At 41.6% G+C, this 15,422-nt stretch overlaps 1 protein-coding gene across 1 annotated transcript in view; it reads left to right on the top strand.

Moving 5' to 3' along the window:
* Nucleotides 1–15,422, top strand: part of DNAH1 (dynein axonemal heavy chain 1) — a 5,225,710-nt gene that overhangs the window by 2,884,250 nt on the left and 2,326,038 nt on the right. The window contains exon 42 of the mRNA XM_044076389.1: nucleotides 5,740–5,747. Within this exon, the coding sequence (XP_043932324.1) occupies nucleotides 5,740–5,747 (8 nt within the window). The remainder of the gene's footprint in view (nucleotides 1–5,739; nucleotides 5,748–15,422) is intronic.

Below are 15,422 nucleotides of genomic sequence, written 5' to 3'. Positions count from 1 at the left end.
AGAATTTTTAGCTAGTTTGCTCAATGAGGATGCTAGTTCATCAACTATTAATGTTCAACTCGCAGCAATCTCTAACTTTCATCTGAGAATTCAAATATTTTTCTTGCTTCCTCTAAACTGTGCAAAGCATTTTTGAAAGGTACTCTTCTGCTAAGACCCCTGTATAAAGACCTCATGCCACCATGAGATTTAAATTTCATACAGTAAATAGACTGTCCCTTTGAACCTGCAGACAACTGTGATATTAAATTTTTGACCTGGAAAACTGTCTTTTAGTAGCAATTACATCTGCTAGAAAAATTTCAGAACTTCAAGCATTATCTTCTAAGCCCCCATATTTGATTTTTCATAAGAATAGGGTCACTTTACATACTAATAGGTTCATAGGCTAATGACCCTGGAGCCTTTACAAGCTTAGCCCATAGGAGTGCCCTGGCATCGTGCCACCTGACGTTAGTTGACAGTGCCTCTATCAAGTAGAGCAAATGGAGTGATCTCCGGGGTGAACTTTCTATTACCCATCCACTCATCAAGATTTCTCTTGAAGAGAGACAATGAGGTGCTCTGCTTGACATGTATCGTAAGTCTGTTCCAGAGCATGGGCAGTCTCTGGGTGAGGAACCTGTCCCTCCAGCATGTTCTGTTGATTGTAGTAATCAGGTTGAAGTCTCTGGGGCATGTGGTGCGGAGGGATTGGGATTTCTTTAGATGTAGCATTTCTAACAGTGCTGGGTCAGACATGGCTTTGTAAGTCAGCAGAGATCACCTCTAAGTAGGTGATATGAGACAGAGAATAGTTGGAGTCTTTTGAGTCTGTCCATGTAGGACGTGTTTAATGCCTAGGATCTTCTTCCTGAGGTACTTCTGTGGCCTCTCTAGCTGTTGCAGGAGTCTAGTGAGGTACATGCCAAATGGGGCATTATACTCGATGATTGGTCTAATGAGGGAAGAGTAGAGAGAGACGGTGATGTCTTTCTTCCCAGATGCAAAACCCTTGATAATGAGATGTGGCACGCAGAAGGACTGTCTGCCACAGTGGCAATGTGGTGGTCGAAGGAGAAGTTGCTGACAACCTGCATCCCCAGATCTCTTATAACACCTTCAGTGTTCAGTGGGCTCCCATCGATGTGATAATTAGTGGGAACTGAGTTTTTATCAAAAAGGATGATGATGCATTTTTTGGCGTTAAGCTTAAGGCCATGGCTTTGACATCAGTCATTGGTCACAGTGAGACCTTTCTGTTGGATGTCTGCATCACTTGGGGTGTTAATAATGGTTCTCAGCTTGCAGTTGTCTGCAAACTTGGTCAGCCAGAGTCCCTTTGTGTTGGCCTGGGCTTCTGAGAAGTAGATGATGAACAGGAGAGGACCCAGGACTGATCACTGTGGGACTCCACTCATGACTGTTCAGCAGTCTGACTTGGAGTCCACTACTTTCACACTGTGTATTCTGTCTCTGAGCCAATTTGCAACCCACCTAGTGATATAAGGGTTGATGCCTAGTTTGATGAGTTTATCAATAATTTTCGAGTGAGGAATGATATCAAAGGCCTTGGCCAGATCAAGGTAGGCTGTATGCTCTACCCTACCTTCATCCACAGCCCTGGTGACTGACTCAAAGAAGTCAAGCAGGTTGAGCAGGCATGATCTCCCTTTCACAAAGCCAAATTGCATGGGGTCTAGAGTTTGGATACTTCCTATATCTTTGTTAATCAGGTCCATGATGATGCGCTCCATCGCTTTACATATCAGACTCATCAGGCTAATGGGGCAGTAATTCCCAGAGTCTGCAGTCATTCCCATTTATGGAGAGGGATCACTGTAGCAGTGCGCCATTCAGTAGGGACAAAGCCTGAGGTGAGGTTGTGACTGAACAGGGCACACAAATGTGGTGCCAGTTTGCTTTGTAGTTCATGTAAAATGCAGCCAGGGATATTATCAGGTCCCATGGAAGCTGTATTCTTGGCCTTGGACAATGCAGTGTTAACCTGTGCTGCAGTAATGCTGGGTGCCTGGCATTATTCTGGTATTGGGATTGGTCCTTTGGGGGGAAAGAGGGGTAAAGTTGGCACTGAATCTTTCGGCCAGTCTCTTGGCAATATCTGTTGTCTCAGTACTGGCGGTACCATTGTGCAGTAACTCAGAGCAAATCTGGGTATTGCCGTGGAGGTTCTTGATATAACTATAGAAGGCTTAGTGTCTGCTGTGATTCTGCCTTCATACCTGGCTTTGGAGGATTTGATGAGGGATCTCAACTTTTTGTTGAGGCTAATAAGGGAGTTTTTTCCAGTCTTGGGACTTCACCTTTTTCTGCAACAGTTTCTTCCTTCTGTTGTAGAGTTTATTAATGGCAGGGGACCACCAGATTGGTTTCCTTTTTTTTGGAGGAGAGCGTCTTGGTTCTGTTGGGTATGGCTAGTTCTATGCATTTATGTACATGTTCGTTCAGTGCATTGGCGTATGATTCGGCAGTCATGCAGCAATTTTCTATTGGCATGGGAGCCATGAAATTAGCCACCTCTGTTTTTAGGAGTCCAAAGTCAGCTTTGGAGAAGTTTTTCAAGGTGGTTAACTTTAAGGTGGGTGTGGGTGAGATGTGAATTTCCATGGTGATTAGATTATGGTCAGATCTGACCAGGGAGGGATTGCCTATTGGTGTAGAGCAATGGTCACCCATGTTAGTAATAGCCAGGTCAAAGATGTTGCTTCCTCTAGTGGGAGTCAGAATGAGCTGGTCCAGGGCATTGGAATCGATGAATTCCAAGAAGCGTTGGGCCAGTGTATTGGCGCTTGAGTAGTTTTCCCAGTTGATGGAGGGGTAAAGTCTCCTAGTATGAGAGTGTTGAGTTAGATCTTGATAGATTCCAGGGTGCTTAGGAACATGGAATGAGAGTCTAGGGATATGGTTGGGGACCTAGCAGTCTATGATCGCCATGTTACCCAATGTTAGTTGTACCTGAAGTATCTCAGATGCGTTATGCTGGGCTACTAGTCTGGAGGTGTGCATATCCTTTATGAATATGGAGACACCACCGCTTTTGGAGTTTCGGTCCATATTTCGGGGCCAAAAGGTGTGGAATGAGTTATAGCCTGGTAGCTCAGGGGTGCTTCCTGCCACTTTAAACCAGGTCTCAGTTACAGCACAAATATCGATGTTCTCCATTTTAAGGACTGCTTCGAGCGAGTGCATCTTGAGATTTAGACCTACTGTTGAGCAGTATGACCCTCAGATTGCATTTATTTATAGCTATTATGGTGGTAATTTGGTCTTTGGAACACCATCTAAAAAAGGCACTATAGGAGTGGCAAGAGCCTTAGCCAGTACCCAGAAACCCTGGGGTGACAGATGCAGGCCATTTCTGTCAAAGCATTGAGGTCTGTCAATCATGTCATCCTAAGCAAACAGATACTGGATCCCCTTAGAATGACACCAGAAACTTAGCCAATTATTGAAGTCAATCATTTTTTGTTTGTACTGCAGTATCATTCTGGGTGATTGTAGGCTACTGCTCAGAGCTAGGGTCATACCTGCCTGGGCCACATGATCCGAGAACTCCACCATGTCTCTTTTCATGTAGTCCAGGGAGGTGCATCTCAGGCCATTCACATCCACATGAACAATAAGAGAGTCATACTTGTACTTGTCCTCTATGCCTCACCCATATATACTAATCTGTCTAAAACCAACCTTAAGAAAATGGAAAACTCCTACAATAACATAGCCAGATTTGCTACAGGCAACCCATTCAGAACCCACCACTGTTACAATCTAAAACAGCTAGGATGGCTTGAACTACAAAATCAGCTTAAATTCCACCAACTGACCATTGTCCATAAAACCCTCTACCAACTTACAAATGCCCCTATGCTATCTACCCTCATCATCTCCTACAGCAATCTGAAGACCTTATGATCATCACATAAACTTCTTGTCAATATTTGTAAGTCAAACAGGGCTGGGGACTCTCTCTTCTCTAATACTGTTGGAAAATCCTGGAACCTTCTTCCCAGCGAACTTTCCTCACTTCCCTCTATATCACTTTTCAAAATCAAATTGAAACTTTTCCTCAAAACACGCTGGTTGTGCCCCTGCACTAAACCTGACTGATCAACTAGCTCTTCTTACTTGGTTCAGCCTACCCTTCTCTTCTCAGTAATCAAGATACTTTTCTTAAGAACAACAAACCTTCTCCTTCTAGATACTATTACTTACATCTTGAATTTCATTAATGTGATTACTTTTGTACTAATAAGTTGTATATAATCAGCTGCCTTCTTTTTCATATATTATGTATTGAAACTGCATTTGTATTATACTACACTTATACCTGCATATTTTGCACTATGTTATGAACTTCTGACCTCTTTGATTATTCTCTCTAATGTACCTGCATTGTGCATTGTTTACATTAAATTTGTATATATGATTTTGTTATTGTTTTCATCGGAGCTTATTTCCCCGAGCCTCTACTGAAAATGGACATATATCCAGTTAGCCTAGCCTGGTCAACAAATGTAAAATAAAAATAGAAATAATAAATGTTGTGGAGTGACCTGAGTGCATGTATTATATGTCGGATTCTGGCATCTGATAGACAGCTGACTGTTACAATCTCCTTATTCAACCTAGTGAGTGGAATATCTGTGTCCCTCAATATTGAGTCACCTATGATTAGTGTACTGGGCAAGGTGTTTAGCTTTAGGGGCTTAGGTTAGCACACTGTGGTGGTGAGCCATGTGTCCTGTGGTTTGTGCTGTGTTGTGGTGGTCGAGTGTGTTTCTGTCTTGGTGGTCTCTGCTGTTCGGGTAAATATCTATTGAGAGCCTCCGCAAAGGTGGGTGTGTGGTTTGTGTTTTTATGTGAGATCTGTGATGGTAGGTGTTCTGGAGGACTATGTGTTCCATGTGGTGTGGTGCAGGTTGACCTTCTCCTCTTGACCAGCTTGACCTTCTCCTCTTGATCAGCTAGTCTGGTCTTGTGTTGGAGAGTACATAGCTTCCAATTTGGTGATATAAGTGCATCTATCACAAGTCTGAGAATTAAGAGGTAAGAGAAGAGGTTTGTCTGTGTACATGAGGCAGTTGCTACACTGCCTCAGAATACTGAAGTGCACCAGGTTAATAGGAGGAAAGCACATGGAACTGGCCTTTAATCATGCCCAGGAGGGGTGGTCGTAACTACTAGGTACTGGAGCTATTTCCATGAAGAATGACTAGTGCTGATGGCACTTAGTTGTGCTACAGTAGTTGCTACAAAAGCATGTTGAAGTGCAAAGCGCTTAAGCTATTTGAAGTGCAAGAGAGAGAGAGAGAGAAAGAACTTGCAAGATCTAATGGAAAAACTGAAGAGCAGACTTTCTGGCACCAGTAATAGTTTACCTCAGCATGGCACTGCTGCATGGAGCTTAAACAAGCGTAAACCTGCGCAAACATGGGCTTTTAAAGCAGAAAGTTGAAAGGGATGGAAAAACTATCCAAACGGCCAATAAACTACAATTTCTGGGCCAGAAACCACTACTCTTGTGGTAGATAGGCTACCTAGTGCTTACCACTCCCACTGATAAGCTAGAAGGCTTCCCTCCAACACAGAAAGGCTTGGCGGGCTCAGAAGCTTACAAACAGTCCTGGATACAGCAAATCTGTATCTAGACTAGACTAGTTACAGGAAAGGCGGGAAACAAGCTTAGAACTGTTTTTTTTTTTTTGTTTTTTTTTTACAGAAAAGCAGCTAAAACAGCAGTGAAAACTGTTCAAATGCAGAACAAGCTAGCACATTTGAGTGTGTAGCAATATTAAGGCAAATACAGTTTAAATAAATGCAATTAAATAAAAATAAAATGACTAAAAACAAGTGCAGAAAGAAGTCAATTAGGAAAAAATCAAAATGGAGGAACTTAGAGTATCACTTTCTCCTTCCTGATGCTCTTGCAGTCTGCAGGATGCCCAAACTGGATCTGCGGAGCTTAAACAAGCGCAATCCCATGCAAATGCTGGCTTTTAAACCAGAAAGTTGAAAGGGATGGAAAAACTGCCCAAGCGGCCAATAAACTACAATTTTAGGGCCAGAAATCACTCCTCTTGTGGTAGATGCTGTGCTCTCCTTCCTTCCTAAGGTGGTGTCAGAATCCAACATTATCCAATCCATTAAATTCCTAGTATTTTTTCCACATTATATAAATAAAGGGGAATATATGTTGCACTTAATGTTCATAGACAATTACGTTTCTACCTCGACAGAGCAAAACAGATTAGGAAGACAGATCAGTTATTTGTTTCCTTTGCACATTATAAATTGGGTGAAACAGTTACAAAGGTAACTCTAGCTAGATGGCTGACAAATTGCATCTCTTTTATCTATAAAAATTGAATCTCCCCTTACCAAAACTATTAAAGGCTTATTGTGATGTAGGGCAACTTCTGCTGTATTCCAGTCTAGAGCTTCTATGGATGATATCTGTGCAGCTGCAACTTGGTGAAATGCTCATAACTTTATCACTCATTACAAACTAGATTTGGTCTCAAGGGGAAGAGCTGCCTTTGGCTCAACCATACTCCGGAATATCCTTCCTAAGAGTCCACCCAAGAAATTAGGTAGTTGGGATTCTGTCCCATTAGTTGAGGAAATGATGAAAATGGACAACATCAGATAAAGAAGTTATGTACTTACCAAAACATTCCATCTGTGTTGTCCACTTTCATTCTTCCTTAACTCCCCACCCACCATCCCCCTACATTTTTCATAACTAACTTCTGGAGGAATGACCTTTTTCTGGACACCTGTCTCTTTTGTATTGCACTCCAGTTATGGCATTTCTTTATAGGCTTCCTGTCAAGTTGCAAAGAAGATATGTGGGATGTTAGGGGTGGTGCATTGTGGGTAAGGAAGGAGCTTAAGAGTTCATTGGTGGCCACAAGTTAGTAAAACGGGCGAGTCAATTCCTCAATTCCAAGGATCAGATCCAGTCCCATTAGTTGAAGAATGAAAACAGACAATAGAGATGGAACATTATGGTAAGTACATAACTTCTTTTTTTCTTTACAGGAATTGTTATCTTTCCAGAACTAAACTGAGGACTATGAAAGGGTGAGATGGATTTGTGAAGGCGACAGCCATTCTCAGGACATTTTGTGGTGCCACCCAGATGGAATGCTGGTAGCTCCACAATATTTCTTAAATCAGTTGATTAATGTTTACTATTTGCCTTTTCATTTAGGTAAAAATGTCTTAAAACAGATTTTAAATGATTGCTATGTCCCTTCCCTTTCAGAAATCACTCAATGTATTGTTAACACTTGTGTAATATATTTAGAACATAACTTGTTAAAGACTGTACCAGCACTCACGAAAACTTTTAAAAAGCCATGGGGGGCCATTTTGTGCCATTCAGTTGGACTTTGAACTCCACAAAACATACATTTTATGTATGTGCTTGTCATTGTTGATGCTTTTTCTAGATGAGTAGAATCTTATTCTTGTACAAAGAATGATGCAAGTACTATACCTTCAGGAGTTGATACCCAGATTGTGTAAAGCACAACAAAAGAGGATGGGCCAGCACACAGCTGAGTCTTCAGAGAAAAGTTATTATAAGGTTAGTGCTTGCACAATATTTACGACCACTTCTTCAGACCATTAATATCAAAAAATACAAAATGCATTTTAAAAAAGAAACTGACTTATCAGAATCACATTGTAAAGAACATATCAGCCAATGAAAAAGCATTTCTCACATCCATTGAGATACAAAGTATTGCACAACTGGCAACACTTAATAACATTGCCATCATACCTCTCAACCTCTTGGAGCATGAAATCTAGACAAAGCCATAAATAAAAGTGGGTCAAAGGTCCAGAAATAGGGACCCTTTTTAAATATTGCTCTTACAAACTTAGAAAGTTGATAGAATAACAGGATTTGCATTAGCAGGAATTTTCTGAAGAGTATGAACTCTGAACCTCAAATGTGTGTCATTATTTTCTAACTTCAATCTTTAATGTAATTTGCTAGAAAACCACAATTTTATGAAAAACAGACCAAAAATATGAGGCAAAAATCTGGGCATTCTGCGAAAATCTGTACAGTTGAGAAGTATGATATTTGCTGTCATATTAAAAAGAGACATTGTTCTACATGACCATAAAAACACATATAAAAACAGATTAAAAAACAACACATTCTTAACTATATATGTACTATCGACCATCGAGCATAACATGTCATATCAAATTGAATATTTTAAAAAAAAATAATATAAGTAATACTTCACATTCATACCACTAATTCACCTAGGTAGACCACGTGCCTTCAAAATAGGTTTGAGTGACACACTGCCATTCAACTCCATCCCCATCTGCTCTCAGCCTGATTATCCATCGAAATTCCAATTTCTCTGTAATATTCTTGATGTCACCTATCTCAGTGGGATTGCTGTCAACTACATGTTTCCCTAATAGGTTCATAGGTTGGTACTAGGCTATCGGCCCTAGGGCCTATGCAAGTCTAGTCATAACAATTCCCTGGATATTTCTTCCCACGGTATTTACTTCTCTGGACTCCTGTCTAGCAGGGCGACTGACATGATCCCCAGGGTGAATTTCCTATCTCCCATCCAATCATCAAGGTTCCTTTTGAAGAGGGCCAATGAGGCGCTCTGCTTGATAATGCATTCATAGTGTTAGAAGTTCTAATATTATATAGGTGTTCCCTAACCTGTTCTTTAAAACTTCTATTAGTTTGGCCTACCTAAAATGACAAACATGTTGTACAGTAGGCTAAATGCGCTATGTGATGAGTTTCGAAATTAGCACTTAATTTAAACACAAACCTAGTAGTAGGGCCAAGGATGAAGGTGATTTTGTGTTCCTTGTTGTATTCATTCAGATCAGGGTGCACATTTCAGTAGTCAGGTAATGCAACAGATCTGTAAGAACACTGGATATCAATATGCAGTACCATTGCCCATACTGACCACAAGCTTCAGGAATTGTGCAGAGAGTAAACTAGACTATAAAGATGTGGTTTGCTAATTTGTGTGAGTAGACTGGTTTTAAATACCCAGAAGCTTTATCTTTAGTTTTATGCAGTATGCAGAGTACAGTTAGTAGTATTAGAAAGTTATCCCCTCATAAAATTCTCATGGGTAAACCCATGGGAATTCTTGCTATACCCCTAGCAAAAAATTTGGAGTTACAAAATGTGAATGAATCTATTTTTCTGTATCACAAGACTTTCTGTTATGTTTTGCAGCACTACTACAAAACTGTTTCTGTGGCTCTGAGGTAGCCTACAGTGAATGATCTTCATGCCCTACAACCAGGAGAGTTTGTCTACATTAAATTTTCCTCTGAAAAACATGCTTTATGCCCCAGATGGAAAGGGGCCTACTTGGTTTTGCTAACAACCACTACTGCCATCTGATGTGAAGGAATGCCCAACTGGAGCCATGTGTCATATGTCAAAAAGACCCTCCCTCATGATGAGCACATTTAAGATGCTGTCAAGATCATCCATCGTGAAATGGCAGAACCTATTGCAATTTGTACTAGATGAAACACTAGGGACACCATTGCATCTGGAAGTGAAGATTAAAGACTTTTTCATTCTGCCATCTGGATCAAATCTGGAAGTGAAAGAGAATGTTTGCCATTCAAAACAAATCTGAAAGTGAAACTGAGTGACTCCATAACATCATCTTGGTCAGAGATAAGACTTAGTGACTCTTTCTTCATCAGCATCAACATTATTTTTTCCTGATTCTGAAACAGACATCAATAATTCTCTTTATTCTTTTTGGACAATGAACCAGATACTGTATCAAGCAACCAAAAATAGTTTGTGAAACTGTACACAACCAACAGTTAAGGTTGGAGTTTATTTCAAGATCGACTGTATACAAACTATAAATGAACAATCCAGCATCAGTGTTTACATTTTCTTAAATCCCTCTTTACCCCCAACATGCTCAATTTTTGTATGGACCTATTATCAGAACAGCTACTTTGATTTTTATCAGTTTTATTTTGTCTACTTTTGTCATCTGGAACTGTGAGTACAGCGTCGTCTGCAACCATCAAAACTGTAAATACTTTTTTTTTAACAAGGAATACCTTTATTAAAATATCACTTATGACACAGGCAATCATTCATTTATATAAACAATATTGACATAATCTTAGTTGCAAGCTTTATACATCACAAACCATATTGACATAGTTTTAGTTGCAAACATTATACATCACTTATAATCTACCCAATCATTGTCAGTCAGACATTACATAGCTCATCAAATCCTGCCTGCTTTTAAACCTCATTCCTCTCCTGTATATAGTGTTCTCACAATTCCCATTTTTTTCCTATGTAATTTGCTCCTACCTTTTTCTAAAGATCCCAGTTACAGTTGATTCATCTCTGTTACTATCCTGGCTAAGTGAAAATTTTCTTATTTATATTTCTTCTTTTTCCACCTTTTTAGAGTTATTTCTTAACATTTTTACAGTTAGTGCCTAGGAGGATTATTAATTCACTACTTGGCTGTTTTTTTTTTTTTCTGTTTGTGTCGTTAGGCCTGTTTGTATTATTGTAATTTAAACATATCCCTACCAAGCTTGTTGTATCCTTAGAAGGTAGCTAGTTAGAGGGCTTCCAGTGGCCCATTTAACTTAGAGAGCTGCCCCCTTCCCTTTCCCGTTCTTTCCCATTGTTGTTTGTTGAGGGAGTCCGTTTAAGTTAGAGGACTGCTCCCTTGTTGTTTCTAGTGGAAGTCCATTTAAATTAGAGGACTTCTTCCCCTTATTAAAAAAAAAAAAAAGAAAAAGAAAAGTGTGTGTGTGTGTGTGTGTGTGCATGTGTGTATATATATATATATATATATATATATATATATATATATATATATATATATATATATATACATATATATATATATATATATATATATATACACATAAATATATATATATATATATATATTTATATATATATATATAGTATTGTTAAAGTTCCTTTTTGATTAACGAGTTAGTGTTCTCTGTAGCTTATCAATCTTGATTATATATTGTTAAACTTTGTGTTAGTCTTCTGGGTGCTAAATGGCTCTTAATAAGCTACTTCTTAAGAGTTATTTTATGTATAGCTTCAATATGTCTAAGGATTCTAAGGAACCAAAATCGTCTGGTTTCAAAAAGTGTGATAAATGCAAGCAAAAAATGTCCCTGACAGACAGGCACATCAGTTGTGTTTACTTGCTGTGTGGCCTCCACCTACAAGAATCCTGCTCCTTTTGTTATGCATTTAGCTTCAGGGTGTTGCTGGAGCTCAGGAACAAATTGTTTGTAAAAGGCTTATTGAAAACTCCTTTTACAGAAGCTCTAGAAAGGACTCAAAGCTCTAAATCTAAACCTGACAAACCCCCTTCTTCTTCTTCATCTAAATCGGAGAAGTTGGGCAGAAAATCTTCGATCTTGGCTCCATCTTTGGAGCCACCTAAAAAAAATGTTAATTCAGTCTGACTCAGAACCAAGGGCTCTTGGTTCCGAAAAGTCTCCCACATCGACTCCGATTGCAGTTCCAGAGCCAACTGATTATCAATTTTGGAGCCATTCCCCGGTATTGGAGCCGGTTACTCCGATTCTAAAATCTCCAATCTTACAAAGGGCAAGGTTTCCATCCATATCTTCCCAATCCTCCAGAAGTTTATCAGATAATGATGTGGAGTGAGTGGTGAGGAGACTCCTTAGGACACCAGCACTGGCAAAAATTCTGTCGACTCCGACCCAGAAGGAACCAGTGCAAAGACCTCTTCTCTCTTTTGGGTTCCTCCTCCGACCAGACCTGGGGTTTCGGAGCCAGAGCACTTGGACCCGATCACAGTGGAAATGTCAGCACTAAGACCTCCAACAATATTATTGGTTCTGACATCTGCTCTGACTTCCTCGGTTCCATCGGAATTCGAGGAGTCTAGAAGCCGATGCTGTCCCGTCTGGTCTGGGGAGGTGTGTCAGATCGGACAGCTGTCCGAACCGATTGTACCCCTCAGGGCTTCGGCATAGTTGAGCTTGGCTCCTACATCGACTTCAGAGCCAGCCTCTTTGCTGCGGGCTCAGTCTCCCAGTTCTTTGGAGCTGGGGACCTCCTCAGAGCAGAGTGAGGGGGCTTTTGAACTGATGGAGAGAGTGCTGTCATCTCAGACTGTTCCCCTCTCTGGTTCAAGTACTCTTCCCCCAGAAGCCCCTGTGTTGGTCTCAGCACCATCACTCCCCCCCAAGCACAGAGACCCTAAACCCCAGGAAGACCCTGTGGGTGAAACTATCTCTTCCAAAACTTCCCCAGAGTGCCCCTCTGAGGAGGTTCCTCGGAAGAGATTGTGCAAGAGGAAGCACATAGACTCCCCGGAAGAGTCTATCACCTCAGACACCAATCCAGATGAGTCAGAAGGGTCCCCACGGTCCTCCTCCCTCTGAAGATGTCTCCTTTGCAGACATCCTGGAGATTCTTAAGCAGACGGGTGGCTGGAAACCCACCAGTCCTTCTGAGGATGAGTCAGTGTACCTGGGAGCTTTTGGGTTTCGCCCCTCCACCTCTTGGGTGATGCCGCCTTTTGATCAGTTGATGAATATAATTAGTTGGAAAGTGTGGGCTCTCCGGATTCAGTGGAGTCTGTTCCAAAGAGGCCAAACAAATTCATTACAGCACCTACAGAAAAAGATTTTCTCAGCAAGGATGTCCACAAAGAAGGAATTGTTGGAGACTTCCTCATCTGTTCATCCCCCAAACAAAGATTCTCCAATGATGGACAGATATGGTTAGCTTATTTTTTTCTTCAGCAGCATTTACTCTTAGAATGCTGAATTACCTGACCCATTTTATGAGACTACAGAGGGATCTCCTAAAAGAGCTAGGAGATACCCTTCAAGGTACTGTAGCTACAGGGGGTTCAGATAAGGTTTCCTCACAGCTCTCCACCTTAAACTCCATGGCAAACTGCTCTATAAGACTGATTTCTTAAGCAGCCAATGGAGCGAGCAGGGCAGCGGGTACAGGCATCTCCTTAAGGAGTCATGCCTGGTCACACTTATGTAATTTTGCTGAACCCTGTAAGTCTTCCTTCATTAACACCCCTTTTGATGGCTCGTCCTTGTTTGGGCTCAAAGTTAAAGAGACCTTGACCAGGTGTGAACAGGACGGAAAGATTCTATATGCCATGGGAGTCTGTTTTTCCCTTCCCACTAGACCTTATCCCAGTAGTAAGCGGTGGTGGTGCTGCTGTAGCGTTGTTGCCTCACAGCAAGACGTTGCCCCGTTCGATTCTCAGCTAGAGCGTCTTCTGTGTGGAGACATGTGTGAATGGGCGTACCTTCATTGAAGGTTGTGTGTCAGGGCTGGCAACTCGGCATGTAAAAATCAACTGCCAATCATTAGCGGACTGGAGTTCCACTGTGGTGACCCCTAACCAGGAAAAACTGAAAGAAACAACAACTAGACCTTATCCCAAAGGTTAGAAGGAGGGAAAGATGTGGTTCCGCATGTCCCAAAGAGCCTTTCCTTATGCACATGGTGATTCTTCCCATAGGGGCAGAGGGGGAAGTAACAATGGAAGACATTGACCTCACAGCAGAGGGGGTCTACAAAACCAGGGGGTCAGGGACTCCTTCCTTGGAAAACCCTTTCAGCGCTCCTGAGAGGAAGCCCATCTGTCCGTCTCTGGTGGCAGTTGGGGGTTGCTTCTCATTGTATCTGAACCCCTGGCTTGAAATTGCACAAGACAAATGGGTGCAGATGATTATATCCAGAGGTTATTACATACCCTTTTCCTCTCCCCATCAGAAAAACAATCCGTCCCAGATGTTCCACCCAGTCAAAGGGATTATGCAACTTTAGAGGTACAGAAGTTGCTAGAAAAAAGAGTCATCCAAAATGTCCCCCGCAGACCAGATTGGATCCAGAACTTACTCAAGTTTTTTTTAGTTCCAAAGAAGACAGAGAACTGGAGGCCCATTCTGGATCTTAGCAGACTAAACAAGTCTGTCAAGAAGTCAAATTTCCGGATGGTGACACTGCAGTCGATACTCCCCTTTCTGGGGAAAGACGATTGGATGTGCTCGATAGATCTCCAGGATGTATACTACCATATAAAAATGGACAGGCAATCCAGGAGACATTTGCGCTTTTGGCTGGGAGCCAGTCACTACCAGTTTCGAACTCTGCTCTTTGGTCTCACTACACCCCCAGGAGTGTTCATCAAATAAATGGCAGTAGTTATGGTTCACTAGAGGCATCTAGGATTCTGTGCGTTTCCATACCTAGATGACTGGCTCCTAACTGCCACCACCAAGCACCTACTAATAAAAGCAAGGGATGAAACCATTCTCTTGTGTTCCTAACTAGGCATTACAGTAAACTTCAAAAAATCTACCTTGTTGCCATCGCAGAATCTTATATTCTTAGGTGCAGAATTAGACTCAAGAAACATGTTGGCCAAACATACTCCCGAGAAGATTCAGTCTTTTCGCCACCAATTTGAGAATCTTTTGTGCAAAAGGAAAGCTCAGGCAAAAACTGTCTTGCAGGTTCTGGGCACCATGGTGGCTGCAATTATTTTGGTACCTCTAGCGCATTTACACATGAGAGTTCTTCAATGGCTGCTCTTTTCCCAGTGGTCCATGCAAGATCTACCACTGTCACACAAGATCATCATCACAGAATCCTGGAAAAAGGACCTACGCTGGTGGCTTCATTCGACTCAATTGACTATAGGCCGACCATTTGTCTAACTACAACAAGTAGCCACAATGACCACAGATGCTTCTCAGACAGGGCAGGAGGGGGCATTATCTGGGAAAGACTGTCCAGGACATCTAGCAGAAACACGAGAACCACTTGCATATCAATGTCCTAGAGATGAGAGTGGTGCTCTTCACATTGCAAGCATTCCAAGACTGTCTCCTGAAAAGAACAATTGCAATTCAGACAGACAACATATTAGTAGTGTGGTACATAAACAACAAGGAGGAACCAAATCCTACCCCCTGTGTCGGGAGGCACAAAGAGTATGGCAATGGGTAGTCTCTTCTCAACATTTTCTGATAGGAATGCACATCCCAGGGAAATCCAGCGTGATAGTGGATAAACTCAGCAGAGCTATTCTGATGCCTCACAAATGGTCCCTAAAACAAGAGGTTGCGGAAGAGATTTTCCACCAATGGGGACAGCCCTGCTGTTACCTTTTTGCCACGTCCTTGAATTCCAAATGCAGCAACTACTTTGCCCTGATTCCCCCTCCAGGGCAGTCACCAAGGGATGCGCTCGTTCATGATTGGCCCCAGGACTCCTTTATGCCTTCCCTCCATTTCCCCTGATACCAAAGGTTCTTCAGTAAGCCAACACGTTGAAAATCAAAGTGATTCTCATTGTACCATACTGGCCT

Source organism: Protopterus annectens, chromosome 7.part0, assembly GCF_019279795.1.
Source record: "Protopterus annectens isolate FY-2018-M chromosome 7.part0, PAN1.0, whole genome shotgun sequence".
In the NCBI taxonomy this organism is placed as follows: Eukaryota; Metazoa; Chordata; order Ceratodontiformes; family Protopteridae; genus Protopterus; species Protopterus annectens.
Note: the sequence above shows the minus strand (reverse complement) of the source record. Positions and strands in the feature narration are given on the sequence as shown.